Source organism: Tyto alba, unplaced genomic scaffold (genome assembly GCF_018691265.1).
Source record: "Tyto alba isolate M040663 unplaced genomic scaffold, T.alba_DEE_v4.0 Super-Scaffold_8, whole genome shotgun sequence".
NCBI classification, from domain to species: Eukaryota; Metazoa; Chordata; class Aves; order Strigiformes; family Tytonidae; genus Tyto; species Tyto alba.
Window position 1 is genome coordinate 20,306,552 of NW_024881329.1, and position 20,371 is coordinate 20,326,922.

Genomic DNA, 20,371 nt, shown 5'->3' on the forward strand with positions numbered 1-20,371 from the left:
CGTGTCTGGTACAAACCGAGGGATCAGGCTGCAGGCTTGGGCAGTCATGCCCGCCCTAGGCAGGAGAGAGGCACTGCCATCCCTGTCCTGCAGACGGTTTGCAGCGTGCCTTTGGAAAGCGGGGTGGTGGGGTGAGCTGGAGATGCTTTAGCCCTGGTGCTGGGAGGGGATGTGACCAAGGAAGGAGTCCCAGGGCCGCCGGCAAGGCCAGCTCTGCCCGGCTTTCCTGAACTTCAGTAGATACTTCTGCGAAGCTTCATCCTGCTTTAGTTCAAGCTTGAAAACTGCTTTTGTAAGCAAAATACTCCGGAGGTGATTCACTGCTCTGTGGTCCCGTGCCCGCCGAGGCCAGGCAGGATACCTGAACTCACATCCCGACGGCTTGGCTCGCTGCGGGAGCATTTGCAGCCCAGGGTCGGTGGCGACAGCCCATAGCAGCCCTCACACTTGCAGCTCGGCGGCAGCTTTATTGCAGCCCTCTTAGGGAGGGTCAAGTGGGAGACAGGAGGCAATAATTTCCTGTTATTGCGAGGGGATCTCAGCAGTTACTCAGCTGGAGCTTGGTGATTTCAGATGGGTTTTTTTCACTTCCAATTACCCTTTTTTTGCAGCTCTGCAGCAGTGCGGTGCCACAGGTCTGCTAGGGCACGCTCCAGTCTGCAGGCATCTCCTGGAGGTTGCCTGAAGCTGCGCTTTGTCACCCCAGAAAGCATGCTTTCTGCTTTGGGGACCAGGGTTGCGTTGTATATTGGTCTGGGAGCTTTCTTCCTGCTGACGGTGGATAATTCAAACGCGACTTGCTCTACTGCCAGACGCGCTGGCCTGGGCCGAGGGCTTGTTCTGGGACCCTGGCGCGGTGCGAGGTGTTCTGGGGTGCTTTTGAGCGGCAGCCGACTCATTAACCTGTTGTGGTTAAGGCGTCTGCTTTAGGGACACGGTTTTGCTGAAGGCAGCAGTGTATATCATCTTACATAGTTTTGTTCCCCGTTTCATATTTCTGGAGCTAATTTGGAGAATCTTCTCATTTTTCCCTGATTAGTAGAATTTGGCTTTTAGAAAGAAGCTGGCTGCTTCTGCTAGTGTGGTTTAATCCTTCCCATCGTTTTGATAAGCCTTTTATTTCTTTTAAACATATTGACAGGCTGGAACTGCTTTGAACACTGGCCAACCTTATGTGTATTACTGGCTGGCGTTACTTTGGGGGCTTTCAGATGGGTTTGTTGTAGTGCAGTGTCATCGGCAGCAACATACTGGAGCGTTGCAGGCTTAGAAATATCTTTGCTTTTAGAATCCAGCGACAGTGCAAAATGAAATTGCAACGTGAAGTGCCTTTACTACTCTAATGCCATAAAGGGAATTTCAGGGGAAAAGCGGTGGTAGTTTGGGGCAGTCTTGACTGTTTAGTCATCTTGTATTTGCAATGAGCTACATGTCTCTTCCTTTCTGTTAGAAGGCTGCAAGTCTCTGGACCAGCTGAACCTCACAATCCCTGTGGCAGGGCACCCCGCGTCACCTGCCCACCCGCTCTCAGGATGCCCTGTACCCAGCGTGCCACCGGCTGCAGAACCCGTTCCTCATCTGCAGACCCCCAACTCTGATCCTCAGACCATGGCCCGAGAATGTCCTCAGAGCTCCAAGCCGCCCAGCGGCTCCAAATCCGGTCTCCGAAACACGACGGGCTGTCTCCACGCCTCCGACAGCAAAGCAGCGGGAGGCCATTCCCATCCAAAGCAGCAACGTATCAGCAGGCGGAGAGCTACCAACGGCTGGATACCCGTCGGCACAGCCTGCGAGAAGGCCGTCTACGTCGTGGTAGGTGCCTGGGGAGGGCTGCCGTTCCTGCGTGTACGGCTCTACCCGTTTGTGCGTCTTCAGGGGACTCGGATCGTGAAGGCTTGAGGGCGTTTTGGGTCTTGCTTTGAGGTAGAGATGGTCGCTGCGCGCCGTCTACATCCTCTTGGAGAAGCAAATAGTGCCTTTTGGCTGGGCTTCGAGGCCGAGCTGCTGGTGGCTTCGAGGCCGAGCTGCTGGTGACTTCGTTGTTTTTCTTGTGCGCCCTGGTATTACCTTGAACAGCGTGGCAGGTGGTTTGGAAAGGAAGGAAAACCTGCTGCTCCTGTGCTAGCATCAGCTGAAATGCCATGATGATGAAGGCTTCTGTCTTTGGCATTTGCAAGGGAGGCACTTGTTGCACCCGTGAGTTCATCCTACAGAGAGATCTGCCACCAGCCTCTTCCTCCTGGCTTAGGGCAAACCCATTTGAGGAGAGGAGGGAGGTTTCAGCCTTGTTACAAGGAGTGGTTGTCAAGCTCTCTCGTAAGGTGGCTCTTCTCACTGATGGTGTCTAGAGCCTGGCTGGGATCTCCTGAAGAGCACAGAGGACTGAGACAGTAGCCTGGCTCCCAGATAGATTTTTTTTTTTTTTTTTTTTTTTTTTTTTTTCCTAGCACCTGATAATCCCCCCTTGCAACTTATCTCATGTTATGGCTAGTCATTCCTTGAAGGATTTCTTGTTTGTACTTTCCTATTTGTTGTGTTCAGGGGCAGAGACTGGATCCTGCAAGATAGATTTCCTGCCAGAAAATCTAATTAACTACAGAAAAGTCCACTTCAGTTGAAAGAGAAGCAATATCCTTCGTGTTACTAAAACATAAGAGCCGTGGACTTGAAATCTGGGCCTGCATGCTGCCTGGGAAGGCGGGACGAGGCGTTTGGTAGATGTGAGCGGCAGGGAGAGCGGTGGTCTGAGCAGACTCGTCTGTGCTGCTGCCCGGTGCAGTCGTACAACCTGGAGCTGCCAAGAGCATCATCCAGCACAGGTTTTGTAGCGTCGGCGCCTGGGGCCGTGCACAGGCACCGAGGGCTGTGTGAGGATGAAGCGTGTGGAAGCCAGAGCCGGGCCCCTGGCAGCCGTCGCTCAGACTTTGACACTTGGAAAGGAGCAGCACACCGTTAATCTCCTTAAGTCCTGCGTAATGCTTCCGACTTTGCCTGGGCAATCTGGCAGGAGGTTAAACCCGTCCTGCTCAGGCATTCCGAAATGAGTTCTCTGAGCAAAAATTTAAAAAAAAAAAAAAAACACCAAACAAACCACAAAACCCCCCAGTTCATAGTCCAAAAAGTGATCATTTTGTGATGTTAGAGGGTACGAAGGAAATGTTAACAATGTTGTTAAGGAAGGCTTTATGCCACAACCTACCTGCCACTCCCTGCCTTGTTCATGTGAAATGTTTCATGTTTTATTTGTTTTCTTAACAATGCTTGTGTCGGAGAAACACATAGCATTTGAAATGTGCCTAGTTTACTGTGCTTTTAAATATGAAGGAAATGCACACCCACAGGTAGGCAAATAAAATGGTGATTTTTCTGAAGGTTGTTTTTTTACATGCAGAATTGAAGGAGTAATCGTTTTTTAATTTGAAATAAAGGTATTAATTTCAGAAATATGTACTTTTGTGAGATTTGCCATCCTACTGGTGAGCTGCTCCTTACTGCCAGCACTACGTAGGAGAAATAGTTGTGTGTTGTCTCTTGCTTTATTTGAAAATGATGGCCATGTATAACCTGCGAGCACTTGAATGATGTTCCTCAGTGAACTTTCTTTAGCTATGAATGCCCTACCCATAGAAAAAGTAATTTGTTTGACCTGATTTTTGTTGTTATAAACCAACCTGGTGGGAATAGAGATGCCAGGAGTGGTCCTAAGCTGTATGAATTCCCTCGGAGATCTCTTGGAGTGGAAGCACTTAGCTCTGAGTAGGCTTAGGCAAGTTTTTAGTTCGCAGCAGGACAAAAGAGTCTTAGATTAGGGTAGCAAACAATAAACTAACTCTTTGCCTGTACACTCAGGTTGCTTTATTTTTGTGTGTGTTGTGATGGTATAGAATGAGCCAGAGCCGGCTGTTCGCAAGAGCTATCAGGCTGTGGAGAGAGATGGGGAGATTATCCGGGTACGAGATACTGTCCTCTTGAAATCAGGACCCCGGAAGAAATCTATGCCATATGTTGCGAAGATATCGGCACTGTGGGAAGACCCCAAAACAGGTACTGTGCCAAAAGAGTTTGTATTGCTGCTGAGCTTGACAGATGAGGGTGAGCTGGAAGCGGGGAAGTGATGGATCTCGGGAGAGCGGCAGGCTTGTTAGGGTCTTCCACTGCTGCCAGACCAGGTGATGAAGAGGAGAGATTAGCTCCATGGCTTTCGTTCAGAATGTTCCGGGAACTGAAATGCTCTTTAATCACTAGCCTGGGACTGGTAATCAAAATCTTTCTGGTTGTGAAAGCATGTAATATCTGCCAAGTGCCCGTCTTAGCAACGATCTCCTTTATTATTTCATTGCAGCAGACATCTCGGGAGCTGCTGTTTACTCAGACGCTCTATCCAGCATCTGGGCTGGGAGTTGGTGTGGAGCACGGGCTTATCTGCAGCAGCTTTTGATGGCACCCAAGTAGAAGTGGGGGATTGGAGTAGTGGGGGTTTGAGGTTAAGGTCCCGTGTCTGACTAGCGATACCTGACCCAAGGAAGCTGTGTTAAATGTTGTAAAGTAGGGGTCTTGCTCAAGAGCAAAAGATAAAAATATTATGTGTAAAAAGAAGTGATCAACGTGTGGTGAGGCCCATCTTGGTCACATCATCCTGCGACAGCAATCCTGGCTCTAGCCTGGGAGGTAATGCTGCAAGTACCTCCTTTGGATGAGCATCTTTTCCAGCTCGCAGTCTGAAGGGATGCGTTTTTTCAGGTGGAAATGTTTGAAATTTTTTTTTTGTGCCTGACCTCTTTGTGACGATGTAACACAAGTAGGAAGGGGGTGAAGGTGTAATGGAATAGCAACGTGACCGACTTCATACAGCCTCTTGCTGTAACAAAAGGACACCTAGTTCAGCATGAAATATTTATCACGGCACAGCTGCCTCTACGTGAGCGCTATGGGAATGAAAGGGATGAAGCAGGAGGAGGAAGCTGGGTAGTAGTGGGAAAACACTACGGGAAAAGTGGGGCTTGACATGTTTTAATAAATCTTCTTGCAGGGGAGCTGATGATGAGCCTCCTGTGGTATTACAGACCCGAGCACACTCAGGGAGGCCGCAATCCGAGTATGCACCAGGTGAGCCCGGCCGGCCGCGCAGCGCGGGGCGAGGGTCTGCTGCGATGTCCGTACCGCCGCAGCAAGAGGGGATTAGCCCGAGTATCTCCCTGCGTCCCTGGGGGGCCTCAGACTCGGGGGGCTGAGCTTCTGTTCGGGGTTCAATGGAGCTGTCTCTTGGCTGCGGTGAAGCTGCTGCCAGATGTGTTGAGTGGGGGGTGTCTTATAGATGGGCTTTTCCCCAATTTGTTGTCACGTGTAGAAACTCTGGGCTGTAACAGAAGCTGCTGCTGTTCTTTATGTGGCTGCCTCTGCTGAGTGTTAATGTTTCTCCCTTTAATCTGAGAAAATCCTGTGCATTAAGTAAAAAGGTGTTTTTACTGCTACCGTAGGAGCAAGGAAGCATGGGTTTATCCTGAATCAAGATCAGATGCCTTTCCAAAAAGGGTATTCTAATTCACCCAGAAATGCAGAGCTCATTGCAAAAGCTCCTGCTGCAGTTTTGCAGGACATTGAAGTACCTTTATCATGTGCTGCCTTTTTATCATAAATCCCTTAATCTGCTGCTTAAACTCCAGAAACTTGTTTGTTTTGTGCAGAAATGTGGATGCATCATCCTTCCCCTGTATAGATTTATGACAAGAATTAAAGACTGACTTGAGGATGTTGTGCCAGTGTAATAGAGTTCACTTTTTAAAAGGAAAAACGTGTGAATCATTATGTCTTCACGCCTTGCTCTGCTTTGCATGGGCTTGTGTTGGGTGACAGAACAAGCTGTTTTTAAATTGGGAATGAAGAATTTACTGCTGTTTTCAGCCCACCAAAATACTTGGTGTCTTTTTCCTTTTTTTTTTTTAAATAAAAGGAGAGGGAGGAGGTGAGCAGGACTGGGGAACAGCTGGGGAATTGTACCTGCCTGATTTGCAGGGCACAGATGAGTTTCTAAACCAAAATGTGGTACCTTACAGTTTTCTGGTCCATAAATGAAGCGTGACTGTATCCAGTTGCATTTTGGTGTAGAGAGAGTGCCCGTAGTCTGGCCAGGAGGAATTAAGCCAGTTTTTTGCACACCTGCATAATTACACAAGACTTCAAAAGAGTGTGTGCCATTTGGGCTGAGTAGCTGGGATGGGCTTGCCAAAGATGACTCAGATAGTTTTGATTTAAGGAGTAGACCAAAACCCCAATGTGCAGAAGCAAGGCGTGGCATTTTCAGTTTCCCTGATTAAGCATGTCCCCAAACGGTGACCCCTTTTTTGAGTCTTTACTTCCAGCCTGCTTCCTCGGGGCTGTGAGCAGAAATAAAGCCTGCGGGTAATGCTTCCAGACGTGTGCAGAGCATCCTTATTCCCAGAGATCATCTTTGCTGATCTAACCACACCTGAAATTCTTTTAAATGGTTCTGTCTGGGTTGCCCCACGTCTAACCAATCCTGCCTGCTGCAGGGCCAAGTTTCCTAAATTACCCTGGGAAAAAAGGCTATTGCTACTTCCCTCACTAAACCAGCCTTTTTAATTGAATTGGGATGAGGAAGGGTTGTAAAAGAAGAGATTCCTTTAGCTTTAGTGTAGAGATGGATTAGAAAGACTGGTTGTGTGTCGCAGGGTCGTAGTAAAGATAGCGAAGTGCTCTTCAATCTCCGTTTGGGTTCTGAGCTGTACAGAACTGGAAGGGTTTCCAGCACAGGAAAGGGAAAATGAAGGAAGCCCATCCCTCGGAGCTCGGAGGAGTGGGTGGGTGGGTGGGGAGTGCTCCGACCTCCTGCCTGCCAGGAGCTTGCTCACTGAGTTTTCTGGGTGAGATCTGGAGGCTCCTACCCATGGACTTTGCACAAAGTCAGGCTTTGGAGAAGCTGGAGCAAAGGCATCTCTCACAGAGGTTTTTCTCTTTCTGAGCCTCTGCAGTTACCTCTCCTGATGGATCAGCCTTCCTTCCTTTTACCCATCTCCTTGTCGTTCCCAGGCATCACAACAGCACTTTCAACACACCGCTTTTATTTTTTCCAGTGCAGCATTGCAAAAGCTCATCTCCTGGGACACTTCCCAGCGGTGGCCGCAAGCCGTCTGTCATCCCTGGGAGCAAAGAGGAGGCTGAGGGGTGTAGCTGATAGTGGCCTTGCTGCTCAAGTGCTCCTGTAACGTTGGCACTGTGTGTGGGACTTGGACATTTGGCCTCACGGAGTGTGCCAGGCAGCACTAAATGAGGGGACGCTTTGCTCACATGTTTCTGGATAAAATTCTGGTGCACGCTATAAATAGGTCCCAAAACACCTGGAAGTTGTCTGGTTTATGTGAAATACTGACTCTGAAGAGTATCTGCTATGAGCATGCTTTGATAGACTCCCCTTTAAGGTGATGGGTGAAGGTGTGGAGCTGGCCCTATCTCTCTGGGGCTCCTGGCCAGCTGGGTGACCTCTTCCTTCCTTCTCTGCAGAATGAGATCTTTGCATCCCGGCATCAGGACGAAAACAGCGTTGCCTGCATAGAGGAGAAGTGCTACGTGCTGACCTTTGCAGAGTACTGCAGGTAGGTGGTGCTCTCAACTTGCTGCTGCTCCCCAGACCTTCATCTGGCTCCAGCTCTTGTCACTCTTTCCACTTCCAGCCATCACCCAGCAGAAGTGTCCCAGCCCCTGGGGACGCTGGTGTAGCTGGAGCTGCAGGAGTTACGCTCGCCCCACGTACAGGTTCAGTACTGCAGCCCGAGAGTGCTGCTTCCACTCTAGATTCATTACAAGTCTGTTTTGTGTAATATATGTGCATTAAGGGGCTCACAAATGTTTGTACTTGTATGACCTTGCTACCACAGCATGTGGAGACCAACGCAGGAAAACCCATAACTGGAGCTAAAAACTAAGCAGGGCAGGAAATCACCCGGTGATCACCGTAGCTCGCCGAGAAGCCTGCTGATATATTTTTGTAGCGTTGGAGCTGATATATTTTTGTCAGTGTTGCTACCAGACACCAGTGTATGCGCACAGATCTGGGTGTTTTGGCAGCAGCAGCAGCACTGAGTAGTGACTGAGGCTTTTGCTGTTAAGCTCTTGCTGATGGAATTGAAACTTTGTCATTAAGAACTTCCAAGCATCCATATTCAAGACTGACATCCCGTGATGGATGGGTGTGCAGGGCAGAATGGGAATAGGGGTTGAGTGGACACACAAATCCATAATGCAGAGCAGTGCTTTAAATCTTTCCAGTTTTGCTGGGTGCATCTTGTTGACTGTGTGTCTTACCACAGAGAGGATGTTTAAGCCCTAATGCGCTCTTCTTATCCTGCTCCTAGCCCAGGGCTCTGCTGTTTGAATTTCTAACAAAAAAAAAAAACACCAAACCCAAACTACTTTACAAACCCCTCATAAGCTGGATTTTGCTCTTTCTTTTGAAAACTCAAATGAAAAAAAAACACCCCAACCCACAAAGCAAACAAACAAAAAACTAAGCAAACCAAAAACCAACCAAACAAAAAAACCACAAAACCAATCAACCAAAAACCCCCCTAAGCTTTGGATCCCAACAGCTCATTTCCTTTCGAACAGCCCAGTTCTCTGAAATAGCTATTGGCAGGGATTTTTTCGTGCTGTTGTGGGTAAGGTCACCTTTGAGAGATGTTCCCTGAAGGCATTCTGAATTCTCCTTTTGCCTAAACAGCCTGATGCGTGAGGCTTTTCTGGGGCTAATTAATAAAAATGAGGCCAAAGTCATAAAAGCGAGGTGAATTAATTGCAGTCATCTTCTGTACTGTACGGCATCCCCCGGTGTAGAAATACAAACCGTTGGGCTGCTTCCTGCAGTTCAGGGTGGGAGCAGCAGCAGCAGCTACTTCACATCCTCCTCTCGAGCAAAGCCTCGTGCTCCTCCGCACTCCTCCCCTTCCCCTGTCCCTGGGCAGCCACTGCCGCGGCTTCCGCCGAGGCGCTGACACGAACGGTGGAAGATGCAGCGAGCCCCTGCCAACTTTTCTCATGTCGTTGCGTTGCAGATTTTGTGCCTTGGCAAAGCGTCGAGTCGAAGGGATCCCAGGCAGGAAAACCATTATGGTTCCTCCCTCGGAAGAGTACTCCACACCTCTGCACCGCAAGGTGCCCGAGGACACTGACCCCGAGCTGGTTTTCCTCTGTCGTCACGTCTACGACTTCAGGCACGGGCGCATCTTGAAGAACCCGCAGTAGCAGCGTTGCTGGGTGAGCGGTGCCGAGGGCCTGGCACGTCCCCGCGCTCGCCACGACTCCCCTCGTGCTGCTCGCGGACGGGAGCGCCCAGCGCTCCTTCCTCGGACTGAAAGGCGTGCGCAGGAGCAGATCCCCGTGGAGGAAGGCAGCGGTTGAAAGCACAGCACTTCGTTAAAAGCATAAATGAAAATATATACCTATAAAATAAATATATGTATATAGATATAGGTACTTGCATATGTAAATCTATATCTATATATGTATCTAGAGATGCGTATATTGGGAAGGGTTTGTAGGGGATAAAAGCCAGTAAACTGAATGCAGAGCCATCGCTGGTGGGAATGGTGGGAAGGTGCAGGAGGGATGCTTTGGTGCGTTGTGTGAGTCAAGCTGTGACAGTTCTGTTGTTTTCGTGCCCTGGCGTGAAGTGCGAGGACTGAGAGCAGCTCCTTCGTCCCACAGGACAGACTCTGAGGATTCCCGGAGGGCGAGAGCTGCTTCGGGATACAGCCCTTGCTTGGGAAGCTGCCTGGATGCAGAGCGGCCTTGGGTCGTGCTTGAACGGGTTTCGCTGCGTCTGGGGAAGAGCTGGCCACTGTTTGCCCTCATCTTTCTCTTCCCCTCGCCTCGCCGCTCCGGGATTCACCACCCGGACTGGGGCTTGGGAATCTCCGCAGGTTTTCCATCCCAGGGCGGTGTGGGGGAGAGCTGCAAAGCCCCGACCTCGGAGCACAGTGCCCGCAGCGTGTTTTCTCTTCCGAGTATCGCTCTTCCTCTCGTGGCTTAGGGGGCCGTAGCGATAGAAGTGGGTTTACTCTTTCTTCCCAGTTTGTTTTCCTGTAACATCGTTTACAGTCCCTGTTCAACCCCAGAAATCTTCAGCGTGAGGAAGGTAGAGGCTGGTGGGTGATATGGCAAACCCATTTCTTGAGCGGTTTTGGCTTTTTTAAATTATCCCTCCCCTCTCCCCTTTTGTGACTGTCCTGGCCCCGGGCGTGCCATTGAAGCCCTCAGCAGTGCTGTCTCGGTGCTGCCTTGCAGCCTCCCCCCTGCAAACCCATCGTGGCATCCGAGCAGGCTCACCAAAGTGGCTTTGTGGCTCCCGAAAGGAACCGAGCGTTCGTAAAGGTTCGCACCGACAAAATGCGACCCGAGCCCCACAGATATTGCCTCTTGCCTTACGTGTATAGGTCCTAGATAGACGTTAGTTTATCTTAACGCAAACTGTTCGAGTTAATTCTAAAGCAAACCAAAGGACAGCGTAACAGTCCCTTGAGTCGTTCACACCAAGCCAGGAGTTCATTTCTAGATTGCACTAACGTAAAGAAGGAGAATCGACACCGTCTCGGCCCACGTTCCTGCTGGCTAGAGTTGCTCACTGAAAGTAGGGATCTGCATTGTTCCGGTCTTTGGGGGCTTCTGAACTGGTGTGAAACGGTGGAAACGTTCGTACGGCTTTAATGTTGTCCTGTCAGTGGCAGTAGCACTACCCGGCCACTCGCCACGGGCTCCTTGGGTCGCTCCGACGGCTGCACGCCTGCCTGGCCCGGCGAGAAAACCCCACAGCATCCACTCCCTTCCGTGGGAATAGTTCGTTAACGCAGGAGTTCTCCAGAGATTTGCTCTACATACCAAAGAGGGGAACGTGTCTAGAAGATGCTGACCTGCGGGGAGGCGACAAGATCTGGCCCCCCCGCAGCGGGCGAGCAGGGCCCGTCTCCCTGCTGTCAGTGGACTGTTCCTGCTCAGCGTTGCAGAGGATGATGGAAAAGCCCTTGTTATTCTTGCTGGTGTAGCCCAGGGGAAAGCACCCACCTCCGGGAGGTTTGATTCTAGCTGTGCGAGCAAGAATTTGTGGGCGAAGCATCTTTTATACCTCAAGATACTGTTAGTGTCAAAGGAATTGCTCAGATTTCTCCTTAACGATTAACTTGGGCGCTGGTGGTTCTTGGAACGATGGGGTGGGGGCTGCTGATACGCTGCTGCTGCTAGCAGGGCGGGAGCCGGGAGCGCTTCGGGGGCTCTCGGATGGAAGTGCGGGAGGTGCTGGGGAGAAAGCGGCCTTTGGTGCTACCGGGAGAGGGTGCGGAGGGGCTCTGCCCCTCGGCAGGGAGGGGGACGCTGCAGAAGCGTCACAAAAGGGGGGGGATTGCAGCTGCGCCCCGGGGCCGTGGTGCGGAGGGTGCGGGGAAGCCCCGGGCGCAGACTCCCGGCTTGCTGGGGACCCTCCGGCAGCCGGCGAGCTGCCCACGGCCCCGAGCAGGGTGGGCAGGGTGCTTCACACCCCCCGCCAGGCCAACCCGAGCATTGCTGCGCGGTCAGGGAAGGGGTTGAGCCCCGGCCTTGGAAACCACAGTAACTTGCTGAAACTCCTTCCTCTGACCCCTCTCCCCCTCACTCCCACCTTTGTCCTGGCTCCTCTCCAGGCAGAAAAGAAATTGAACTTGCCCTGAGCCCTACACGGGCTTTGGCTGGTGTCTGGAGGGGACAAATCCTGACTCTTCTCATGTTAGAATCTGCTTCAGGCCAAGAACATTGTTCGAGATTCACGTGGTTGCTTATGCTGTTGTGCAGACAGCATGTAAATGAATTGAAATGTCTTATCCATAATGAAAATATTTCATGCTTTTTTAATCTATTAGATATGGAAATATTTTTTGAAACTGAAAAGGCAGTCGGTAGAATTTAAATTGAAACGTAATACATGTAAAATATATTTTAGTTGATAATTTTGTAAAATGCACTTTTTGTGTCTCTTCCCTGGTTTCCCAGATCTGTATTTCAGTGTTTACAGATGGAATGAGAACATTCCCTATACCCTCCTTCTGTGAGAAAGATATATTAGAAGTAATTCTTAAAAAATAAATTTGAAAAATCGTATTGATTTAGAAAACAAACCAGTGCTGCGCTGCTCTTCTCTTCCTTGCCCAAACACTCCCCTGGGCCCGGGTGTGGGAGCAGAAGCGCTTGGAAGGTGCCGATGCGGGAGCAGAGCTGGGTGCTGGGGGTCTTGGGGTGGGCGATGTGGGCACGGCGCTGGGCTGGGCAGCTCTTGGCTTTCCTGGGAGGATGGAGCACAGGGAAGGAGGGTCGGCTCACAGCTCTCGCTTGGGTTTTTCCAGTCTGCTCCTGAGAGCTGCTGTCGCAGGAATATTTCAGTCTCTGCCTTTCGGGCAGGGGAGGTGGTGGTGGTGCGGCTCAGCTCGGCGTATCAGCCCCTGCTTTAGGGGCCCCGCAAGGAAGCGGTTTGAAACGTTGCTTTCGGAAATGCATCTCGCTGGGAGCACTGTGGAAACCACCCGCCAGCTCGCTCGGTGCCATCGGCATCTGCCCGCAGTGTCCAGCCCCGTGGCACCAAGCGCTGCCCGCCCTGAGGACGGGTCTGGCAGCCCAATAAAACGACTTCTGTGCTGCTCCCCGCGCATCTGGGACCTGTCTGGGCTGGCCTTGCCCCCTCGGCTGCAGTTAACTTTGTGTTTTCACCACCTTATCTGTTTCTGCAGCCCTAACTGAACACTTAGATTTCTAGCTGCCTCCCAGTTTCCAGGAAAGGCCTCTCTTAGGCTTTCATGATTTCTGCTCCCTGCTGAGATGGTGTTTGCCGCTTCCCGGGGCTGTGGCCCCTCCTCTGGGGTTGCCTGTGCTCGTGCTGGGGATGCTCGGTGTCACCAGGGAAGGGTCCCAGGAATTCACCTCAAAACCTCGGTGACCTCGCTAAGAACTCCGTGCCCTTCCTACGCCGAGGTGCTGCTGATCATCTGCACGTGGGTTAGTTCCTGGCCAGGCGGCTGGCCCTTGGAATTGGCTATTTCTATAAATAATGCCGTGTATTAATTAGAGCTGGACCCTTGCACACCTCGGGAGGGAGAGAATAAGCTCTGGGAACAAAATGAGCAGGAAGAAAAAGTAACGTCTGTTACCGATGCTGAATTAACTCCTAATTACGGAGAGGGGAGCGAGTGGCGAGCGTGGCTTGTGGGCTGAATGTGGAGGGGCTGGGCAGGGCCACCGCATCCCCGACACGGTTGGACTCCTTCATGGGATTCAGGTTTTTGCTAGAGGATCCCCGCCTTTCGCTTGTGATGTGCCCGTCATGTTAAATGAGGGGCCTTGTTCCAGCACAGCTCCTCCCAGGGAGCTGCGGGCAGCTTGGGCTCAAACCTGGAGAAGCTGAAAAAGGGAACAGTTTTGACCATGAAGTGTATTAAACCGCGGATTATCTTCCCAAAGGGAGTAAGGAGCCCGTCCTGTGACATATAAATTTGCAAGCTGGTGAGTGGTTTAGTGGGCGTGATACTCCTGACCCAATGCCCTTGGATTTTTGCTGAAGAATCAATTTGAAATTTTCCAGTTGTATTTAATGCGACTCGGCTGCCCAGAGGCATCAGTAATGTGGGTGCCAGAAATGGAGCGGAAACCTGCGCCCCGTGTGCCCCGCGCTGCCGGCCGGCTCCGGCGCTTTGCCGCGCGGGGACAGACTCTCCCAGAGGTCGATTAAAAAGAAACCGAGAAAAAGCTTTTCTGTCCCAGCTCTTGCCGCATGGCGAGCCGTCGTCAAAAGGATAATCTGTGGCGGGCTGAAAAGTTGGGATTAATGTCAAACAAAATTGGATTTATTGTTGAAATCTGCTACCCGAGGGAGCTGCGCTGAGTTGTATCTAGCTCTCCCGTATCTGACGTTCAATGCACTCCGCTCTTGCAGATGTCTGATGCTGCCAGGGACTTTCTGCTGCCGCGTTGCCGGAGTCCTGCTGGCCACGGGATCGTCTGTAAAGCAGGAAGGTGTGTTGCCCCCGGAATCCCGCGCTGCTTTGGCCACCCGAGGTGGTTCCACATCTGGGTTTGATAACCCAGCAGTGATCGAGACGCCCGGTGAAGCCAGCCCGCTGCCCGCGGGGCGAGATGCTGCCCGGAGGGGATGGAGCATCGCCAGCCCTGCGGAATTGCGGGGGGAAGGTGGCACTTGGGGTGCTGGGAAGGAGCAGGGGGGGCTGCAGGCGCCTGCAGAGGCTCTGGTTAAGGTTTGGGCACGGGGACGAGCGCGCTGGACGGGGGGGAGGTGTTCAAAAGCGCATCCTGAGTTCCAGGAATTCAGTCCGTGCGTTGAGAAGCATGGGATGGTTCGTCCGCGTCGTCGCTGCGGTTTCTCGCTCTGGGGCTCTCAACGCATCGTTTTGGATGAGCTGCTTTCGCCAAGGAAGGGGCCAGCTGGGCCCCTGGCACACACCGCTGCGGGAGCCTTCCCACCCCGCGCCTCACTCCCCCCATCTACAGCCAAGCAAACCCAAAGCGGCGTCCGGGGCTTGCTCTGCTTGCTGAAGTGTCTTCCCACCCGGAGCAAAAGCCGCGAGCTCCTGGTTACATTTAACTGCTGCTTTAATGCCTCTAATTGTAATTGACTGTAATTGTGCCAAAATTCATCCCAGCCAAGAGACGGGAGCAATTTGGACTGTCATATTAACGTGACGGAGCACTCAGTCACTCTCCCAGCTTGGTCCCTTTAAAGCGGCTGCTGATAAATGGGCTGTGCCGGCGCAGCGGCACGCGTCTGCGTCAGGTTTGCCCCTGCACCGGGGGCAGGATCGGGCCCTGGCAGCGTCACTGCCACCCAGGGAGGGGGGATGCACGTCCCCACATTAACCTGGTGTCCCCAGGGACCTGGAGCCTGGGCGATTCCCCAGTCACTGTGCCCTTCTCACCCCGTTGATACAGAAAAGGCTTGGCCCCCCGACTCGGGTGGAGGATGACGGAGCAGACGCCCCCTGATCCCTGCGTGCCGACGCTGGCGCTGCCACTGCGAGGTAAGTGCCGCTCTGAATTCTTCAGCCGTGTACCAGCAGCAAAAGCAAGACACCGGCTCTGCTCGGCGCAGGCTCCATCTGACGCAAAAGCATCCGCAGCCTCTCAAAGCCACTTTTTGTGTCGCTCCTGCACAGGCTGTTTCATTTGAAGCTGAATAAAAATTAGGTTAAGCTTCTAATGTTCATCCCTAGCTGCTGCTTCTGCCAGTTGCTGCGTCCCTGTGCCTGCGCTGCTGGGAGCAGAGGCTGAAACGTTTCCTTGCTGCAGCCTCGGGGCCTGAGAGCAGCAGAAAGCCGCAGGTCACCCTCCACGCCACCATTTTTCCAGAAGCAGCCAGACGTGTGTTCCCAGAGGCCGACTCCTACAATAAAAGCCATCAGCAGGAAGGGAATGCTCACTCTGCCGCTGGGAAGGGAGCTGTGCTGGGAGCCTGCGCTGTGGGGACCGGCTGCGACCACACCGCTCCAGTCTCCTGCAAACCCCAGAAATTTGGCTAAATCAGCCCTTTATTCAGGAATTCTCCCTGAGGGTGTTTAACTGCAGGGTTGGAGGGACGTTCTTCCAAACGCCGGCCTGAAACACGGGCCGAGAGCTGCCCAGAGCCCTTAAACCCCCTGCGCAAAGCTCTGGGCTCGGCCACCAGCAAGGGCAAGTTCAAGGGCCACCGCGTCTCTTGCCAACACGAGTGGCTGCTGGGCGGCGTGGAAAAATTGAGGGCGGTTGTTGAGAAAAAAGGAAAGCAACGAGCCCAAAATCAGGGGAAGGGAGGAGAAACGCGTCGGTCCCCTCCCTGTGCGCCCAAGCTGGGACGGGAGCCGGCAGCCTCGGCGGGAGCCCCGCGGCGCCGGGAACACGGCGCTGCGCTCGGGACCGGCCTCGGGGGGTAATCCAGGACGGGAAATGCTGCACCGGTGACGTTTGGAATGGGAGCGCGTACCGGCTCCTGCGAAGCCGAGTAACTGGTGTGGAAGCGCGGGGGGCGTTTGTGTGACTTGTTGCTATAGAGATGGGATGGCTTTTCCGTCAGAGCCTCCAGTGAGAGCAGTTAATCCATTTTTAAGAGGAAAGGATATTTAATAAAGGAAACAATTTAAACTGGATTTACAAGATACGCTGAATGGAAGCACCATTTATTCTGTGGCTTCGTATTTAATTTTAATATCTCTATAAACCTCTCCAGAGTGTTCTGCAAAAAAACAAGCCGGAATTGGAGCAGGTTCGACTGCCCAATAATTCTTAAAAGCAAATCAATTTAACAGTGCTGAAAAAAAAAGCCTGCATCTCAGTGAATATTCCTCCGCTCTCCATAGTGGCAGGAGCACTGGAATGGGTGTATTGGAAAACAAACTGTTCTAATGGAGAGGTGTTTTGGAAAGGCTATCAAGCAGAAGCCTAGCAAAAGAGGGTTGGGAGCACCCAGTTTCAGCGGCAACCGGTACTTACGGTGCAAACTTCATCCTCTGTTGATTGTGCAAGATTTCGGAGGGGGTTTGCAATGAAGCAAGAAAGCAAAGAAGATGGTGCTTTCCGTGCCTTCCCCAGGGTCTCTGCAAATCCCCGGGCACCCACGTCCCCCTGCCAAGGGCTGCCAGCGTCTCCCCGCTGCTGCTGCTCGCTGGCCCTGCGCCGAGGATGCCGCGCTCCTGTCTAGAAGCCTCCAAGCATGAGGCAGGAGGGATTCTCATCATGCTCTTCGTTGTCTCGATTTGTGTTTACCTGGCACGGGAAGCAAATGGATATGGGACTTGATAAGTAAGCCAGGAACGCCAGGGTCAGATATATAACTGAAATAGCTGTTATCAGCATCCCAGCCGACTCTCTTGTAAAATTAATCTGTTTTTTTGGACGTCAGAGACGTGTGTCACAAACCCCAGCGCAGGGGACACGGCGCTTTCCCAGGGCCAGCTGGCAGAGCGAAGCCGAAAAGAAATCGGTCCCGTGCAAACGTCTTCTAAAGAAGTGTTTCAAAGGAGTTTTTTTCACTGCTCTGAGTTTTCTCTGCGCCCTTTAATATGGTTCGTTTTATAATAATTTCATCAATAATCCATCTTTTTTTTCATGGCTGTGCTCACTGCTGTTCGAGCAGGGATGCGGCGACGCTCCATGCCGGGACGAGGGCCGGCGCCTGCGTGGAGAAGCCCTTGGGAAAGCCGGGCTGGGCTGGTGGCACCTGGCAGCGTTTAGCACTTGATAAATGGGAAGGTTGCGGAGGCTCAGCGGGATTTCCCGCTGGGAAACGCTTTGTGACTCTCCCCGGAGCGGTGCCACTTCACGCACTGGCAATGTCGTGGTTTGGAAAGCATCGAGAGCCCCGGGAAGGGCTGGTAGGAAAACATCTCCCTTCCTCTCCAGAAGGTAAATTCTCCCCACTCCTTAATGCCACGGCTCAGGGCACAAGAGCAAATTCTCTGGGTTTTCCTGTGTCTCTTGAACACACTGATTTTTATTTCTTTTTTCAGTAAGTAGAGATTGAAGCGCACAAAGCCAGCTGCAGTTTCTCCTCCATCAGAAGCAGGAGCGCGGCGCCTTCGCACCCGCATGCTGACCAGTGAGAGCATTAAGGAGCAGCAGTTTGTGCTTACAGATACCCCCTTGCCTTTTCTTAAGACCTTTTATTCCTCCTTTTCCTCATACATACACACGTGCCCCCCGGCCCGGGGCAGGGGAACCAGCCACCCCCGCTCTCAGGGGGCCAAGGGTGTTCACTCCTCGAGGAGGGGACTCACCGATTAATTGTTTTTCCTCCGTCCCAGGCTGGGAGATGTTTCTCCGTGACTGAGCACAGCCCCCTTCCGCATGGCAGGCGAAGTGCAGTGAGTAAGTAGGGTTGAATTCATACCACACTGCATAATTACAGTCTATAAAAAGAGAATTATATGGCATTAGTGTCATTTATTTTACCATATTAGCCATTTTCATGCACGCAAATGAGCGTGGTGGGGTTTTGTTCTCGCCTCCCTGCGAGGTGAAGGCCGGGGCACCCGCTGGGATCTGCTTTCCCAAGGGATCTCCCTGGCTCGGGATCGCGGGGAGTCGCTGCAGCACCCAGCGACAGCGACCCCGTAGATGGGGGGGGGGCCCAGGGAGGCAGGGGGGCTGCTGCACACCCACCCCATCGCCGGGGGCTTCATCCAGCTACAAAAAGAGACCGCTTGCTCCGAACTGATAATTTTTTTTTTCCCTAATATTTGCGAAAATTTACTTGCAATGTTACTTTCATCCATTGCAAGGGGTTTCATGAGAAATTGTGATCTAAAGGAGATGACTGTTGGGCTGGCTGGAGAATCAACCGCTTCTCTGCTACCCGAAGGTCCTAGCGAGGGGGTGTGGAGGGTCCCCACATCCCAAAGGGACGGGTGAGGCGGCGGAGCTGGCTCTGCCCCGGCCGTCCTCAGCGAGAGCTCCCCGCCGGGGACAGCGGGCTGGGAAGGTGTGGGTGTAACCACATAACAAACCCGCCAGAGAGGATTTCTGTGTGAAAGTGTCAAACCCACTGTCCTTCAACAGCTACTTGAGAATTGCAACACCTGGGTTGGATTCCTAATTGGCTTTCTTCTAAAATCTGGAAAGAATGCAACATTATTTATAGACGGGGGGAAAAACCCCTTTCCAGTGTTTTTTTGCAGAAAGGCTCATTCCTTCACAGTAAGGAAGCAAGAGGAGGCAGATTTACTTATTTATTTTATTCCTCTTGATGTTTATTTTAAATTAATCCTGTTGGGACAGATGTCAGACTACAATTCTTGCTCAAGACGCTTCCGTTAGCTGATGTAATTAACAATGGTGCATGTTTTATAATAATTCATTTTTCATGAGATGGAATTTGCTTCCTCTTTTCCGTCTCCCTCTCCCTAGATCCTGAGTTTCCTCCCTAATTCTCTTCTCTTCAGCGCTCATTTTGAAAGCTGCCTTTATGGTGATACATTTGAGGCTTGAAAACACTGGAAGCATCTTCCCAAATATGCTGTGTTTATAGAAACATTAAGATTAATCATGCATGTTTATTCATTTAAAAAACAAAAACAACAACAGAAAAAAAAAAAAAAAAAAAAAAAACACTCAAACCCACAAAAATCAACCTTTGCTTGCAGCATCTCTTTTTGGACCTCGACTTGTCCCCCCTCAGGGCAGTGGTTTGTGTTTGTCCCTGCGGTGGCAGCACCGGGACCCTTCCCAGCAAGCCAAAGCTGCAGCGACGATGCCGCAGCCCCGGGACGGCCCCGGGCTCGCTCCGCGCTCCGGGTCGGCGCTGCGAATATTCAGCTGTGGCTGCCATCTGGTGCTGGTTTGCTTCCTCACTTCAGCTGCAACCCAAGCGCTACCTGCAACGCACCCACCGCCAGCGGAACCCCGGGGGGTTCCTCCCGGCGCTCACACTTCTGGCCTCGCTGCTGCCGCTCATCACCCGATTAACGAGCGGCGCGGGGCGGGGTGGAGATAACCCGAGCCCTGCACGGTGCTGGAGCAGCTCAGCGCTCACCACACGAGCAAGGCTCTCCCCGCTGTTCTGTCTGTCAGGAGCTGCCTGGCTCGCTCCATCCCGGGTGACCTGACCGCCACAGCGGAAGGGATGCTTTGATTTCCTCACCCTAACCCAGCCCTTTCCCCCGTGTCCCAAAGGAGATGCCTCTGAGAGGTGGGCAAGGTGCTGTTCACCATCGCCGGTGCAGCCCGAGGTCTTTGTTTGAAATCCCACGCCTGGGAGGGGGATTCGTTTGGGTGGCTCCCCAAGGAGCAGAAGCAAGCGGGCCTGTGACCTCTGTGAGTTCACAGCGTTAAGAAACGCTGCATGTAAGGGAAATGAGTCTTGGTGAAACAGGTGAGCTGGGGGCTCGGTTTGTTTTTTTCCTTTGCTTTTTCGGGCAGGTGAGTGGGCTCCTGCGCGGGCAGCGTGCCCCGTGCTGTGCTCGGGGATCATCGCGCCGGGGGCTGCGCTCAGGGAGCTGCTCCTCTTCAGGGGCTCGGTCAGGTGCCGAAGGGCTGTGGGAACACGGCTGAATAACGCTGGTGACGTGATGACCTGCCAGGGCAACGCTGTTAATTTGGAGTCAGCCAGCCTGGACCCCAGGCAGATCTCATCACCCCTTCAGGCAACCCCCTCAGACACTCAACTGTTCTCTGGAGGACAAGTTCCTCCATATTTCCAGCCAGAGCCTCAATCTCTCATCTTAGATGCGTAATATTCCAGCACTCACCCGCTGCCAGTCTCCAACCTCCCCCTCAAACAAATTTCCTGGGGCAAAGTGTGCAATTTGCAGGCTACTTACTGTTCCTGACGTGTGGAAGGATATTGCAAATCTAAACAGGGCTGAGT

The 20,371-nt window shown here is 52.3% G+C and overlaps 1 protein-coding gene across 1 annotated transcript in view; it reads left to right on the forward strand.

Moving 5' to 3' along the window:
• BAHD1 (bromo adjacent homology domain containing 1) overlaps positions 1-12,152 on the forward strand; it is a 28,609-nt gene extending 16,457 nt beyond the window's left edge. The window contains 5 exon segments of the mRNA XM_032993132.2: positions 1,451-1,812; positions 3,885-4,044; positions 5,030-5,106; positions 7,519-7,610; positions 9,066-12,152. Coding sequence (XP_032849023.2) covers positions 1,451-1,812; positions 3,885-4,044; positions 5,030-5,106; positions 7,519-7,610; positions 9,066-9,255 — 881 coding nt within the window. The 3' untranslated portion in view covers positions 9,256-12,152.
• Positions 12,153-20,371: the final 8,219 nt, after the last annotated feature.